Here is a 17,383-nt window from a genome sequence, read left to right as displayed (position 1 = left end):
TTCCTTATGTATTTGAAATGTCCTTATATTAGAGGAGGGATAACATATAATCTTTAACACCTCTCACCAATCCTGTTTATTCAGCATTGGTAGAATGAATATAGGCCACAGCATAAATATTATTGTAACACTTTCTCCCTCTCCCTTTCCTCTCCTCTCCTGAACAAGACAGAAAGCAATTTGTGAATTCAGTATTTGCTAGCTATCTCGGCTGGTACTTCTTATCTAATCCAACACAGGTGTAAGGACCCATTTTTAACTGTGAAATATGACAAAACTCCACAAACACACAGAAAGAAGAAATGATCTTTTTAGTATCTGCTCCCTGAGAATACGTAAACCTATATGGCCCTGTTATTTTGTTATTAACTTTTGACTGTGAACTTTACTAATTAAAACAACATCCATTTAATAGCAGATGCAGGCAACGCTAAGTGTGAATGTAGATTCTCAGCTCTCAGATCTCATCTCACAAACTCATCAGCCCTCCCTGGGATTGGCCTTAACAGACTAGGAATCACAGCTATCATCACTCTGGGCTAAACTCTTCTTTATTGATTAAGAACTGTATGATTTTATTATGTGAGTTCACTGAAGTAGCAATACAGTCTGGCAAAAATTTTAGTACTGTAAAATACCTTTTGTTCACCCAGGATCTTTCTAGGATGATTTGTCAAAAAGTCCCTATGACAGCCCTTTCTTCTACACACACACACACACACACACACACACACACACACACACACACACACACACACACACTCTCTCTCTCTCTCTCTCTCTCTCTCTCTCTCTCTCTCTCTCTCTCTCTCTCTCTCTCTCTCTCCCTCCCTCCTCTTGTTTTTCACCCTCCTTCCCTCCCCCCTAAAGCACTGAGAACTGGTATCTGGACTGTTTAATAAATGATTACAGTCAGCCCTCTGTACCCACTGATTCCATACCCACAAATTCAACCAGCCACTCAGTGATCAAAAATATTCAGAGGAAGAAAACAAAAATAACAGTCCAACAATAAGAAATAATACAACTTAAAACAATATAGAATAACAACTATTTACAAAGCATTTACATTATATTAGGTATTACAAGTAACCTGGAGATGACTTAAAGTATCTAGGAAGAAGTATGTAGGTTATACACAAATATCATTTTATATGAAGGACTTGAGTATCTGTGAATACTCAAGTGTTAGTGTTATGTGGGGGTCCTGGAACCAAACACCCATACATACTGGGACGACTGAACTGCCTTTTATCTAGCTATTATGGTTATTACTACTCCTCTTCTTCCCCACACATGCTACACCACACATCCCAAGAGTGCTCTATCCAGGAAAGGGCAAAAAGAACAAACAAAAACTTGAAAACTTACTTTTTTCATCAAATAGTCATTTCATTTTATTACAATAAATGGTGGTAGACACTGAAAACTGTACCTAATACCATCTCTGTCATGTTCAAGATGAATACATTCATTCAACAGGCACTCCATTAAAAATGAAAGAGAGAGAGAGAGAGGGAGAGAGGGGGGGGGGGAGAGAGAGAGAGGGAGGGAGGAGAGAGGGAGGGAGAGAGGGAGAGAGAGAGGGAGGGAGGGAGGGAGGAAGGAGAGAGAGAAAGAGAGAGGGAGAGAAAATACTTGTAGTAGGATTTACTCCAGAAGGTATTCTCTTGCAGCAAATCTCTTCCTCTTAACTGGCCATAACATACATCATTATCAGGCATCTACCTAAAACTTATTCATTCAATGTTCCCTGCTCTTAATTATAAAAATGGGCATGCTGAAATTTTCTCTCTTCAAAATAAAAAACCAAAAAAATAAACTAACTTTTTGGTTACTGTTAGTTTTGGTCCTATGAGTCAGCCATTCCGAACAGAAGTACTCCATACTTCCCCTACAAAATGACAGTCTATGACTGCCACCATTTTATTAAAGGTAAAAACATAATTTTAAATTTCAAGGTGGTTTTGAGATTTGTTAGGATAACATGTTTTCTAATTTAGCTCCCCAAGCAACCTTGAAAATTCCATTTTAATTTTACTTCAAATCATGTTTGTATTTTTCAGTGAAGGAGTCCTAATAGTCTACAAAAATAAATTAGGGTTATTTTTTGTTTTGCTTTTCCCATTTTACCAAATTTTCTGAACAAAAATAATTCAGCCAATACTAACTCTCAGGAGACTAGCAATTCCCTTTTAGTGGAATAAAAATGTGAGATAGGCCGGGCGCGGTGGCTCACGCCTGTAATCCTAGCTCTGGGAGGCCGAGGCGGGTGGATCGCTCGAGCTCAGGAGTTCGAGACCAGCCTGAGCAAGAGTGAGACCCCGTCTCTACTAAAAAAAAATAGAAAGAAATTATCTGGCCAACTAAAAATATATATACAAAAAAAAATTAGCCGGGCATGGTGGCTCATGCCTGTAGTCCCAGCTACTCGGGAGGCTGAGGCAGTAGGATCACTTAAGCCCAGGAGTCTGAGGTTGCTGTGAGCTAGGCTGATGCCACGGCACTCACTCTAGCCCGGGCAACAAAGTGAGACTCTGTCTCAAAAAAAAAAAAATAAATAAAAATGTGAGATTGAAAAATTATTAGAAACCTCATATCACAGTTTCTATATCTATTATATTTTATATTTAAAAGTGCTATTTCTCTACTCAGTTCTTTGAAATATTAAAAGATCATTCCATATTGCAGGAACAAAATTGGTTGTGGTGAATGATAATTTTAGGTTTCTTACAATTAGCTTCTCCCCTTTCTAAAGAAAGAAGCCAGATTTCTTCATCCTTTCTACCAATAGATAAATGGGAATGCTGATTGTATGTAAATCCCAAATATCTCTAAGATTTAGGCCACCAGGCCTCAAACCACAAACTTTAATTTAAAAAAAAAAAAGGTGGAAGCAAAGACTTTTAAAATGTAGATGACCGGTGAACAAGGAACTGAAGAATGTGATGGTAATGCTACATGACACCATAAGGTATTAAATTCCTAAACAGGATATAGTGTTACTCGGTCATGAATTTTTGTTTAACTTCATATTCTTATTTTCTAAGTTCTCCCAAACAAATTAAAAAGGTAAATGGTTTGATTATTCATTATTGTATGATTTCTAATAAAGGAAAGAAAAGAATACCTTCTATTTTTAACGTATTTACATTAGTAAAACAACTTCTATGTTTGCAAAATGTTGGTTGATCCATAAGCTACTTTTATCACCCACGTAGTCAGAATATCACAATTGCCAATTAACTCTCTAAGCGTTCCCCTAAATAATAATAAACAAATTAAGCAAATCTCTGGTAAACTGTGTATAAAGTTATATGCATAGTGGCAGATTTCTAAACTTTAAAATCATGACATGTGCCCTCCCTTTTCCTTCAAATAACCACAAGAGCCCAAGTAAGCAAATAAATAAAGTCACCAAAATATTTTAGAATATCTTTCCTTACAGACTTTTAATCAGAAAAACCTCATCCATTCCTAATGTGTTTCTCAATAATATTCATCAACTCTGCTCAACTCTTAATTTATCAAGAGAATTCATGATACTCCAGAAAACTCACATAATTATCATTATCATTTCATTAAATGTGTTCTTCCTAGTATCAAACTCTAACATTATAGCTGACACCTGGCCCCATCACTATTCATACCACCCTCTCCCCTTCCCATCACCACCATCTTACTGGCAGAACAGTCACAGGCTGAAGGCTGTTTTCCATCTCAGCAACCAGAATGCTTACAATCAGATAGGCTACAAACCAGAAGTTAGAAGCTACATAAAAATAAACACAAACAGTCCTAAATTTTTCTACTTTCAATCTCTAAAGAAAGCAGTAACATCATCTTTATTTGTAATGTACTGTTACAGCCAGAGCTTTCCACCTAATCATACTAATAAATCTCCTTAACATGGTCTTTTTGCCATCAGATCATGTCCTTCATACAGTAGTGTGCTTTCATTAAATCCATTTTACTGTGGTAGGTTCTTCAACTCATATTTTTTTCAATTTTTCCTGTATCATTCCTTAACTACCGAATTATTTCTCCACAATATTTTCCTAAATATTAGATCTATGAGCAAAAATGGTAACCCCGAAAACTAACCCTAGGAAAGATAAATCAACATACCTTAAGTACAAAATATCTATGTTAATTATATACTATTAGGTAACCAAGAGAAAGCTAAGCATCAAGAACCCAATTTAAAACATTATGTAGCGTACACAATTTTGGTAAACAGAAGTGAACACAATATTTACAAATCAAAATAGGCAACTACAGCCTCATTTCTGGCTTTAGATAAAAATATCTTAATTCTTTTTTATAAGGAAAATAGTCTTCTTAATGAAATATCTCCTTACAGGTATAATCATATGATTGACAGATAAAATAATTGCTTTAAAAATACTTCTGAGTCATTTTGTCCTTACCTGCAGGCATGAACCATTACTGCATGCAGTGACTGTTCCATTTCCTAGCACAGACTTGAAGAAGCATCACATCTCTTTCAGAATGTGACTAATCTGTGGGTTTGCAATTCCTAAGCTATTTACCAATGGCACTCCCTTTCCACATAAGAATAAATATTAATTACAACCAAAAATCAGGTATTTTAAACCTAGATCTTACAAATAACCTTGGTAATTCTGTACAGCAGCAACCTCAAAATACAGGAAGAAAACCTAATACCAGTACTTGCTTAAACAAAGCAAGATTTTTTTTGTTTCTTAGCTAAATTATTTTTTAAAGCCTTCAACAGCTGTCACACATGAACCAGCGGTCTGCTGTGTATGGTGTGTGTGTTGCAGCTGATTAGGCTTCACTATTTTTTAAAAAATCAATTACCCTTCGCAAAAGCAGAACAGCTTACCCAAATACATATCTTCAATACAGCACAATACCAGCATGCAGGACAAAACATTGTACAGCAAACTTGACAAGGAAAAAAAATATATATGTCCTGGTTTGTTTCTTAGCAATGCTACACCATTAATTGTTCATGCAAGAGATGTAGCTGTACCTTTCTGAAGAGGACGACTTCTCAGAGTTAACTGACATCAGCAGCTCAATCTTCTGCTTGATTTCTGGAAAAATCAGAAAATATTCACAACCAAGATTGCCTGCCCTTGCTTTCAAGCCTTATATCAAGAGATTTTTCTTCTCTAATCCCTTTTGTTCAGAATGAGGCCACAAGATTCACAGTACTTCTGTTAGGTCTGGGATTCAATGGTGCTATAAAGGGAAAAAGCTCCAGAGGCAGCAGGCCTTGCTAAACTATGCACATGACTGTTTATGAAAGCAGGAAGTACCATTTCTCTTAAGCAGAGGGGTGTTTTCTTTTTTAAGGTAGAACTAGCATGGCTCTACCAGAAGATTTTAAATTTAACAAATTGAAATACAAACAAGAAATGCTAACATCTGAATTCGATACACCAGATCAATTTGAGAAACCTGGCTAATAACGTTATTGGCTGTAATGGACAGATATGCAACCCTTGGCTGCTTCTATTTCACTAGCCCTAAAAAATATGGCTCAGTGAATCATTTTTGTCACTTAAGAATGAAATATTAAACCAGAACCCCAATTTATAGATTAAAAATTTTTTAACCTTTGTTATAATTTCTTGATTGTGTTCAACTGAAGATATATTTAATATCTATTAATAGTCCCTAACTCTTCTAGAAAGACACTTCTTATTTTATGCCTTAATTTTCCCCTCCTCCTCCTCAGTACAGTACAAGTGAACAGCAACACCCAGTTACCGAGCAGAGATAATATGCTGGTCCTTTTAGGAAAGAACTGACAATGCCATTTACAACAGAAATGTGAGCGTCAGTTCCATTTAATTAAAAGATAATTGCTGCTACTGATTTGGAAAGGAGATAATAGACTAAAAGGCAAGGGAAGGTGAAAATAAGAGAGAAAGGAAAAACATAAGGAAAAAATCTAACATGTTTCCTTTAAAATACCAACGAGGGACCTAAAGCACATAATTTTAAGTTATAAAACTGACATGGTCCTCTTAACCAGACTATTTCAATGTGTAAAGCTGTTTTCCTATTTCTAAAAAGTACTTCCAACTCTATTTTAAAAATTAAAGTATGCTTTCATAATAAAAAGTTGCCACACTAAAAAAAAAAAAAAAAACCAAAACATAGTGCTACTCAACGCTATAAACAGTCTCAAGATTTCAAAATAAACCTCAATAGTTTTTTGTTTAGGGGGTTAAAATAAATTTTAATTTTTAAAAATGTTGCCCACAGAAATCAAAGTGGAGTATCAGAATATGTAAAAGAAAAAGAAAAATTAGTTGCATAAAATACAATGGACCTGTACACAAATATCCTCTCAGTCAGTGTTAAGGGATTTTCCAAATTGTTTAAGGTTAGAACTTCATCGAATGAGCATTATAAAACTGGCATGAATATCTGATGAGAGAACAAAATCTATCACAGGCTGTTGCCAACTGTCTAGCCACTGGAAAGAGCAGAGAGCACAGAGGTTCCAAGGGGGCTGCTAACCATGACACTTACCTTGCAGATCCTTAGGTGGGGATCCTTCCGTGGACTGCAGAGCCTGGCCCTGGGTGCCACAGAGAACACTCAGTAATGCCCCTCCCCCCATTTTAAACCAAGCAGACTGTGGGAGAGCTCACGCTCTGGCCTTGGATTTAGAAACAAGCTCCTCCATCATTTTTAACAGCCATATGACCTTGGGGAAATTACTTAAACTCTCTAAAGCCTCCATCTCCTCTCCTGTGAAATGGGGATAATTCCTACTTGAAAGGCTGTTGTGAGGATTTAATGAAATAATCCATGACAGTAAAGTAGTATTGTGCTTGGCATGTGCTAAACCCTCCCTGCCTGCTGCTATGTAGTACCCAGCAAAGAATAGTAATCCCTCAGTAAGTATTTCCTGAATGAATTAATGACATATACAAGAGCTGTACAATTTTTAAATAGCTTCTCCATAGTTCAAATCCACCTCTTCCCTCTTATCACCCTCAACATCCCCTTTTTATCACTGTAGTGTTACTGCATGTGGAAATTTAACTTTAATCCATATTTCAGCCTCCCTTTCTAGAGAATTATTCTGAGTTTATCAACTAGCTGCTTCAGAAATGAGATTACATGTGAATCCATCTTCATCATGGCAATTCAATTCCAAAAAGGCAAAAATTTCACACTTCAGTATATCTATCTTAAACCATGCACTTAAGATGAAAAATCCCAAGATTAAACTACACAGCTCTGATGAAGTTTATGCCGATCTTGTAAACACTGGAAAGAAAAGTTCAAGCTATAAACCATTTTCTGGCTGGTGACTTTGGGAGCTCCAAAACAAAGGATTTTAATAATAAATGAAAAGGTTTCTGACATCATTTTCACATTATCTCCAAATCTTCAGATTTGTTTATTGCTCCAGAAGGACTGAGAGTCCCAGGAATGTTCACAAATAATTATGTTAATATGGTATCTTTTGAGGCCCACGTATTCCACCCATGCTACTATCTACTCCCTAGCCATACCACCCTGGATCTGGTTACTCTCCACATTCAGTAAGAATTCCAGAAGCTATTTAATTGCCTCCCATTTCACCACAACGCCTGCCATAATCCTGGGGGGCTTTGGTGTCCACATGGACATGGCTTCTTACAACCCTTGGCTAAGGACCTCAACCACCTCAATCCACAGTCTCTTGAACCTCTGTATCACCTGAGTCACAGACTGTCATGACCACACTTAGGACACCCTCTTATACACACTGCAAATATTTTCCTCCCAATTACTCGGTTGTTTTTCAATTTTATTAAATTTTATTCAATTATTCCCAGGGTAATATGGGGGACCCTACACTTTATTTTTCTGCAATTAAGCTAAACAATCTTTTCCTCAATAAATTCTGGTCTTCCTAATCAACTTAGAGAGACCATCGCCATGCCAAAATTTTTAAATCTTCATCCTATTTTCCTCTAATATACTTTAGAATAGTATTTTGCATGTAAATCTTAGACTCTTCTAAATTTATTTTGGCCTCTGACTTGATATAGAGATCCAGTCTGCTTTTATAAGTCACATTTTAAAACCATCTCATCCCATACCCACAATTTTAAAATGACTCTTTTCACCACCACTCCTTGGTTCTTCTAAAGCAGCAGTCTTACAACTTTGTAATTACGTATTAGTTCAACCACTGTCTCCATTTACACATTTAGGCCAATCAGTACAACAAAACAAAAGGTCCATCAACCTGATTATTTAATAGTTTCCTTGCAGGTTTCATCTGTGTTCCCTATGGATGGAGTCTGAAAATGCTTGATAGTACACTGATCAGCTCCTCCTACATCTCTCAGCCTTCTATAATCCTTTACCATCTGCCCTACTCCCACTTAAAGACCACGCTTCCTTATTTCATACAGAAAATAAGTGATTCCTATGTAGTCTGAATAAACACATTTGAAATTATGGTTAATTTGATTTTTAGTCATGTTTGTTTTTTAATTTCTAAATAACATTATAGGAGGACATTGAGTTTTGGGTTGTTGTTTTTTTTTTTAATACTTTTTTTAATGAATTTCCTCCTAACTCTAGGTCCTCTGCAGGGTCATCATCTTCCACAAACCCTGTTAAGTGCTGGTACTACCTGCAGGACCCTCTTTTCACTCACTGACCCTTCTACCTACACCCTTGACATCAACAACTATAAGGGCACTGATGATAACTGTATCTGAATTTCTCTCCTGCAACCCAGAACCATATATCATCCAACCTCCTATTTGACATTTCCACTGAGATAGCACCTGAATGCCTTGAATGCAATGTCTAAAACTGAACTCATCAACTTCTCAATCTAATGTCCCCATTTATAGTCTTTAGCTCAGTGAACAGCAGCACCATTGCCCTATCAAACCAGAAACTTTTGAGGGATCCCAGATTAGTCCCCGTCTCATATAGGATATTATTCCCACCATTCTCCCTTTTGCAAATCTTATGCTCTGGAAATAATGAGCTCTATTTTATGTGGTTCCCAACCACATCCATAATTTTCACACCACTAAATCTTTTTTTTTTTTTCCCCTAAAGAGATGGGGGGGGGGGGTGTCCTCACTATATTGCCCAGGCTGGTCTCAAACTCCTGGCCACAAGCAATCCCCCTGCCTGAACCTCTTGAGTCACTGGGATTACAAGCATAAACTGCCACGCCTGGCTTCCACTAAATCTTAAACAACTTCCTCTTACCTTGCACACCCAACTCATATTTCTAATCTCAGTCCCAAATGTTACCTTCTCCCAGAGAGAATTAAGTTTACCTACTCTGCTTCTCTATATATCGCATAGTTATATTACAGAATTACTAAAATATTTAAGTTACTTGTTTGACTCCCCATGAGACCACAGCTTCCTTAAGGATAGAGACCTAAATTTTCACTTCGATTCACAAAGGCTGGCATATCACAGATAGTGATTTGTTGACCCCTTCAAAGTCATCTTAGCCTGTTCTAGTCAATCTGGTGTTAAAGTTACAAGCTAGCTAAATTAGTTTCCTTGTTCTCTTTATTTTTTTTTCAAGGAATGGGATCTCACTATGTTGCCCAGGCTAGTCTTGAACTCCTGGACTCAAGTAATCCTCCTGCCTCAGCCTCCCAATTAACTGGGATTACAGGGGCAAATCACCACGCCCGGGCTCTCCTTATTCATAAACATACATTTACAGATACAATTAAGCAGAGATCCAAACAATTTTAGAGCTAGAAGGATCCTTAGAGATCATCGTGTAGCTAAACCACATGAATTTATAAAGGAGAAATCTGAGGGGAAAAAAGATAAACTGGAGGCAATCACATTCTTTGCCTTCTCCAAAAAATTGTCTGAGACCTATACCTGAATTTCCAAGAACCTTAGCAACCCAAGCAGGACATTTCAGCCTTCTTTTAAATTAGCTTTAAAATGCTATTTTCTCCTATCTCCAATCAATTAATATCATCACTCTAACCAACTTCTTTGATTAAAACAACTAATCATGTGTAACATGATATTCTTCTTATTCATCATCTTAAATACACCCCTTCAAAAAAACCAAATTCACTGGGTTTTCCCCACTCATTCTCTTGTACTCAACCTACAGACCTTTCTCATAATACTCTTTTATTCTCATTTTCACTCACACCCTGAAAGATACTCAAATTCCTTGTGAAGATGAACGGTTTCACATTCAGCTAAATGGCCTCCTATCTCTAATATTTCACTTTCCACTCTGTAACACACTGAGGTTTAAGACTCCTGGACACTCATGGCTACCAGTCCAGAGCTAAGCCAATCCCCTGAACCCTGACTAAGAATAGCAGATTACCAATGGCTTCTGTCAGAATCAAGTCCAATAAAGGAGGTGCTTCAAAGATGGAGGCATCCTAGGCCGCCTTGAATCCACCCAGAATCCTAGGAGTGGTGAGAACACAGGAAGCCATGGACATGACATGTTCTTTTGTCACTTAGATCACTAAACATGGAGCATGAGGGCCCTAGCATGGAAATTTAAAAAGACACAGTAAATGGGCAGATGATTCTACCTAAATTCCTAGATTTACATCCTTTTCCCATAAGCGTCATTCTGACAAATTTAATAAATTTCCTTTTACTTGCCAAAATCCTCTCATACACAAACTTGATTTTATTTGGGTGTATGTAAGGAGCATTTTTAAAAATTAATTGTTGCCTTACATTTATGTAGAGCCACTTCAGAATACAAGAAACAAATATGTGCTAAGCTTACCTTAGATGATAGGATAATTCTACAAGAATATATCTAGAAGTTAACAGGAAAGTGCCTCAGCAGGCCTCAGAACCAGAATCTTCTTCAGAAGGCGGTGCAGCTCTCAAATCTGTTTATGTTACGGTGGGATTGTTCTCCATCTTAATGTTCACCATTCTGGGATTTCTGACCCCAACTCCATGCCTCCTGTCACTACCAATTAACTACTTCTCTCCCCATTTCACATACTACACTGCCTCAGGATGCACGCTTACTGCCTCCTCTCTTGGTGTCTCCAACTCAGGCCTATGAGCATCTTTAAGGGACTCCCACTGAAACGCAGCAGGCCTGCAGAGGCTTTTCTGGCTTAGGTGTTAGACTCTGACACTACCATCTAAGGCCATTATGGTCCTGACCCAAAACTCAAGAGACTGACACATAAGGGACCCCTCATAAAGGTGCAAGAATAAAGCAAGTCCTCTGAGTTATGCAGGAAGGTGATGATTGACCAACATCTTGAAAGGCCAGTCTAACCTTAAAAGGGAGTCCTTATTATCCCTCTGTTCATTATTTAAGTCCTCTCTGTTATGAGAATGCACTGAAAAGCAGAAATTGTGCAAACATAAATACAATCATTAGTGAACTAAACATTCAAACACCTGTCCCCAATCATCAGTAGCCTCTATCTTCACACATCAAAATCCTTCTCTGTCAGTCTTTCACTGATGGTCATACAGTCTGACGATTCAATAAAATGCAAATCTAGAATCAAGTGAAAACTCCAAATCTGCAAAAGATGCAACATTTGACAAAACTGATAGAAGATACTAAATAAATGCTACAACCGCAGGCAAAACCACTGATAAATGAAGATATAGTATGGTGGGGTTTTTTTGTTTTTGTTTTTTTTTGAGACAGAGTGTCGCTTTGTTGCCCGGGCTAGAGTGAGTGCCGTGGGGTCAGCCTAGCTCACAGCAACCTCAAACTCCTGGGCTTAAGCGATCCTTCTGCCTCGGCCTCTGAGTAGCTGGTACTACAGACATTCACCACCATGCCCGGCTAATTTTTTCTATGTATATTTTAGTTGGCCAAATAATTTCTTTCTATTTTTAGTAGAGACGGCATCCCACTCTTGCTCAGGCTGGTCTTGAACTCCTGACCTCAAGAGATCCACCTGCCTCTGCCTCCCAGAGTGCTAGGATTACAGGCGTGAGCCACCGCACCAAGCCGAAGGTATAGTATTAATAAAACTATAGTTTTGGGTTAGTAATTGAAGAGAAAAATCAACAGGGCCAATAAATGTTAAATGCCTCAAGAATGATAATTATTTGATTATCACAGATTGAAAAAGGAAAAATAATAAACCCCTTAAATAGTTTGCAAAAAAGCTCATTATGATTGCATTACAAACTAAAAGATGTCCAATCATGTTATTATACAACTTAGTATGGAAATTATGCAAAAAATAATCAACACATTCTTTGTTCATTCTAAAAATCAGTACGTATTTTTCAATTATAATTTAAATATTGTTAAATAAAATAAGCTCATTTTAAAATTTTGATTTCATTTTCCAAGGCAAAGTCCCAATTTCACGCCCTTGCTTCTTCTGCTGTAATTCCAAAACAAGGTTATTTGTGTTCCTGAATATGGTGCCAACCAACTATAATGTGTTCACTCCAAACTCTACAACAAGGCAGGTGCAGAGTGGAGGAGAATGAGGGATGAGAAGATGGTCTCAGGCTGGTTATCTAAAACTTCCAAGGTAGCTGCCGCCGCCGCTTACCAGAAACTTTGTTTACGAGAGGAAATGTTTCTCCTTCTGTCACTTTCCAAATTGTTATTGAGGGCAATTTATAACCCAAGAGAAGTACTAGTTTAAAAGGAAAGGCTTGGTGTTGATTTCCAAAGTCTAGCAAAAAAAAATGAGTCATTCCCTCCCAAATTGGGGTCCCCATCCTTCCCCCTAACCCCCCAGGAAGGTGTGACAGAAAACCAGCAAGCAAGGCTTGTCAGGCTCTGTCTTCAGTCGAGGACCCCCAATCACCCAGCTGAAAAGTTGTATGGGATATGTTAATACTTTACAGTTCATCAGACAGTATTTGTTACCAGTGTTTTGGTGGTGTAGAACTTCAGCAACAAGTAAACGCAAAAATTTATCAAAGTATGAAAATATGAATGTTTACATAAATCCCTAATTTTATTAACCTCAACATCCATCATTGCCCTCTATTAGCAATGAAATGTAATGAAACTAATCCCTGAAAACTGTCTACAGGTTTCTCACCACAGTAAAGTATCATTAATAGTTAATCTAGCCTCTCAACAGAACAAAGGCTCTCTTACCCTGACTGTCGGGCAGAGAGAAGAAGTAATACAAGTTCTCAGATAACTGTGAGCTGTTACTCTCAAGGTGACATCCAATGCTGTGTTCACTATGAGGCCAAGTTCTAAAATTTTCTTTGTATTACTCTTAAAAAGTAAATATCATTTGTGTATTTTACTGATACAATATATAAATTTCAGAAATTACATCATGGAATAATACTCAGAAAAGGGAAGGGTTTTTAGTTTGTTTAAGAGACAAGGGCCTGCTCTGGCACCCAGGTTGTAGTGCAGTGGCGTGATCGTAGCTCACTGTAACCTTGAACTCCTGTGGGCTCAAGCCATCTTCCCACCTTAGCCTCCTGAGTAGCTAGGACTACAGGCATGTGCCACCACACCCAGCTGGGTTTTTTTTGTTGTTGTTGTTTTTTAAGAGCTAAGGTCTTGTTACGTTGCCCAGGCTGGTCTTGAACTCGTGGCCTCAAGCAATCCTCCCACCTTGGCCTCCCAAAGCACTGGGATTACAAGCATTAGTCACTGGGCCTGGAGGGAAGTATTTTTACAATTCTTAAAGATAGTTTTTTCATACTAGATATTAAAAGACAGATGAAACTACTAGGTTCTCTAATATTGTGACTTACAAAGTCATAAGTTAAGATATTTTAATTTCATTTACAACTTTTACACATAAAGCACTATGAATTCACCAAAGCAGCTGGCTTTCCAACTCTTTGGTAAGTCAAGGCCCACCTCAATAAGAAACTTCATTATGTCAAAAGAGAGTAAAATTATTGTGCAAGGCTATTTACATGTATAAGAAAATAAGACATTAAAAAAAAACGTGTTTATAAGATATAAGGAAGAACTAGCACCTCTAATTCCCAACCTACATTAACTTTCAAACCTTAGGAACTGAAATTGATGAGACAGTCTAATTGTTCCATCCTTCTACATGTTCTCAACACCAATCTGCACCAAGCTGGGTGCTAAGTGGGAGTGTGTGGCAGGGGGGATGTCACAAAAACATGTAAGGCAAAATTCATTTCCTCAGAGAGTTCACAGTCTAATATTTAACATTTCATTTGAACTGAACCATCAGGTTTATTTGAGCCCTTTATATGAATGAATTTGTTTAATCTTTGCAACAAGTGGAGAAGGTAGGTACTTAATAAAATTTGTGTGGAATGCAATTCTGGGGGGATGGATACATTTGAAGCTCTGACCCAGGCAAGGCAAAGGCAATATATGTAACCTAAACATTTGTACCCCCATAACATGCTGAAATTAAAAAAAAAACAACGCATGGAAACTGAAGAAATTTGTTCAAGATTCCAGAGCTACCATACCCATCGGGCACAGTGGTCAGACATGCCTGTAGTCCCAGCTACAGAGGCTGAGGCTGAGGCAAGAGGATCACTTGAGCCCATTAGTTTGTGGCTATAGCACACTATGATTACATCTGTGAATATCCACTGTACTCCATCCTGGGCAACATAGTGAGAATCATGGTGTGGGGGGGGGTGTATTCCAGATCTAAACAACTCCATCTACAACAGCATCAAAAAAAAATAAAATACTAAGGATTAAATTTTAACCAAGGAAATACACAAACTGTACACTGAGAACTAAAAAACATTGTTGAAAGAAACTAAACTCTTAAATAAATGGCAATATATCCTGTTTCAAAGATTAGAACACTTAATACTGTTATGATACCAATCATACTCCACACTGATCTACAGATTCAATATAATCCCTATCAAAATTCCAACTGTCTTTTATGCAGAAAGGAACAAGTGGCTCCTCATATGGAAATCCAAGGGACACTAAATAGCCAAAACAATCTTGAAAAAAGAACAAAGCTGGAGGACTCACTGACTCCAAACTTACTATAAAGCTATAGTGTGAAACTGTCCTAATGATGGACATTTAAATCAATGGAATATATCTGAAAGTCCAAAAATAAACCCTCTCACATTATAGTCAACAGATTTTCAACAAAGGAGCCAAGACTACTGAATGGGAAAAGAATAGTTTCTTCAATGAATGGTGTTATGATGTTGGACAATTGGATATTCATATGCAAAAGAATGAAGCTGGACTCCTACCCAGCACCATATGTAAGAATCAACTCAATATGGATCAAAGACCTATATATAAGGGCTAAAGCTATAAAACTCTTAAAAGGGAATATAGATGTAAATATTCATGACCTTGGATTAGGCTATAGTTTCTTAGATGAAACATGAAAAGAACAAAGAACAAAAGAATAAATAGAAATGGTGAACATCCAAAAATTAAGAACATTTGCACATTAAAGGATATTATCAACAAAATAAAATGAAAATCCACACAATTGGGAGAAAATATTTGCAAATCATTCCTCTGATAAGGGAATAGAATCCAGAATGTATAAAGAATTCTTATAACTCAATTATAAAACCCGACAAACCAATGAAAAAATGGACAAAGGATTTTTTTTTTTTTTTTGAGACAGAGTGTCACTTTGTTGCCCAGGCTAGAGTGAGTGCCGTGGCGTCAGCCTCGCTCACAGCAACCTCAAACTCCTGGGGTTAAGGGATCCTACTGTCTCAGCCTCCCGAGTAGCTGGGACTACAGGCATGCGCCACCATGCCCGGCTAATTTTTTTTTTCTATATATATTTTTAGTTGTCCAGATAGTTTATTTCTATTTTTTTTTTTAGTAGAGACGGGGTCTCGCTCAGGCTGGTCTCGAACTCCTGACCTCGAGTGATCCACCCGCCTCGGCCTCCCAGAGGGCTAGGATTACAGGCGTGAGCCACCGCGCCCGGCCTGGACAAAGGATTTAAATATACATTTCCCAAAAGAAAAAATATTACTAGCCAATATGCACATGAAAAGATGCCCAACATCACTTGTCATTAGGGAAATACAAATCAAAATAACAAGGAAATACCACTTCACCCTCACCAGGAGGGCTATAATAAAAAGGACTGATAATACTGGTGAGGAAATAGAGAATTTGGAGCCCTTGTGCATGGCTGGTGAGAATGTAAAATGGTGCTGTTTTGGAAACAGTCTAGCAGTTCTTCCAAGAGTTAAAGAGTTACCATATGACCCAACAATTCCACTCCTAGGTATATACCGAAGAGAACCGAAAACATATGTTCGCACTGCTAACACAAAACATGTACACGAATGTTTATAGTAACATTACTTGTAATAATCAAAAAGTGGGACCAACCTGTATGTCCATCAACTGATGAATGATAAAATGTGGTACACCCATACAGAAAAGCAATGGAGTACTAATATATGTTACGACATGGATGAACCTTGAAAACATTATGCTAAGTGAAAGAAGCCAGACACAATACATATGGTATAATTCCATGTATATGAAATGTCCAAAACAGGGAAAAGCATCCAGACAAAAAGATGATTAGTGGTTGCCAGGAGCTGAGGCAGGGGGAACACACAGAGAGGTTTGTTTCTTTTTGAGGTGATGAAAATGTTCTGGAATTAGATGAATGGTGAATTCACAACACTGTGAATATGCTTTAAAAAAAAAAAAAGAAAACCTACTGAATTGTATACTTTAAAATGGTAACTTAAGTTATTTGAGCAATTTCCTCAATTAAAATAAAGATTGCAGAGATAGTGGCCAAGCCAGGTTAAGAACCCAGGCAGTCTAGCTGCCAAGCCTAACTCCACAGCTGTGCTGCACAGCCTGCAAGGAGGAAAGGATCAATCTCATGGGGAAAAGGGAGTGGGGCAGAGAAGGCATTTGGGTTTGGTTACCACTTTGCCAGGTGAACAAAGGAGGACTGAGCCCACCGCACACAGAACAACGGCACAAGCAAAGCTACAGTGAACCTATCATGTGCACCATCTGAGCTGTTTTGGAGGCTGGCAGGAGTGAAGCAGGTACTGGTAGGAAATGCAGCCAGAGACACTGGAACGGCCTTGCTCCTAGGGCACCTTCTATCCCATACAAAGAAATCCCAGTTTTAAGCAGGGCAGAAATATAACCAACTACACAGTCAAAGCTAAAATAAGAGATTCAACAAGTGACTCAGATTTAAAAGCAAATTTTTAAAATTGTATGTCAGCCTTGGGAGAAATATGAAACTTCATGGAGTTATTTATAAGGCTTGTCAATTCACCACGATTCATTTTGTGTCTATACACCCACAAAGTACCCCTCAGGAACTTTGCCAATTATCACTTCTCTCATTTGTAAATCCTAAAATTCTCACCTCAAGTATCAGTTGTCCCTTATTTCTACAAAAGTATCTTTCACAGCAGGGAGCAACAGTAAAGTCTA

General features: G+C 37.7%; 1 protein-coding gene across 8 annotated transcripts in view; it reads right to left on the bottom strand.

Annotated features, from left to right (window-relative positions):
* Positions 1–17,383, bottom strand: part of SRPK2 (SRSF protein kinase 2) — a 210,698-nt gene that overhangs the window by 127,013 nt on the left and 66,302 nt on the right. For 2 of the 8 annotated variants that reach the window (XM_045564634.1, XM_045564635.1), the window contains exon 1: positions 5,021–5,273. The exons of 4 other annotated variants lie outside the window; for them this stretch is intronic. In XM_045564634.1, coding sequence (XP_045420590.1) covers positions 5,021–5,058 — 38 coding nt within the window. In that variant the 5' untranslated portion in view covers positions 5,059–5,273. Of the gene's footprint in view, positions 1–3,683; positions 3,774–5,020; positions 5,293–17,383 lie in introns of those variants that run through there. 2 more of the 8 variants (XM_045564631.1, XM_045564636.1) reach the window with 2 other exon arrangements.

This window comes from Lemur catta, chromosome 11, assembly GCF_020740605.2.
Source record: "Lemur catta isolate mLemCat1 chromosome 11, mLemCat1.pri, whole genome shotgun sequence".
NCBI classification, from domain to species: Eukaryota; Metazoa; Chordata; class Mammalia; order Primates; family Lemuridae; genus Lemur; species Lemur catta.
Note: the sequence above shows the minus strand (reverse complement) of the source record. Positions and strands in the feature narration are given on the sequence as shown.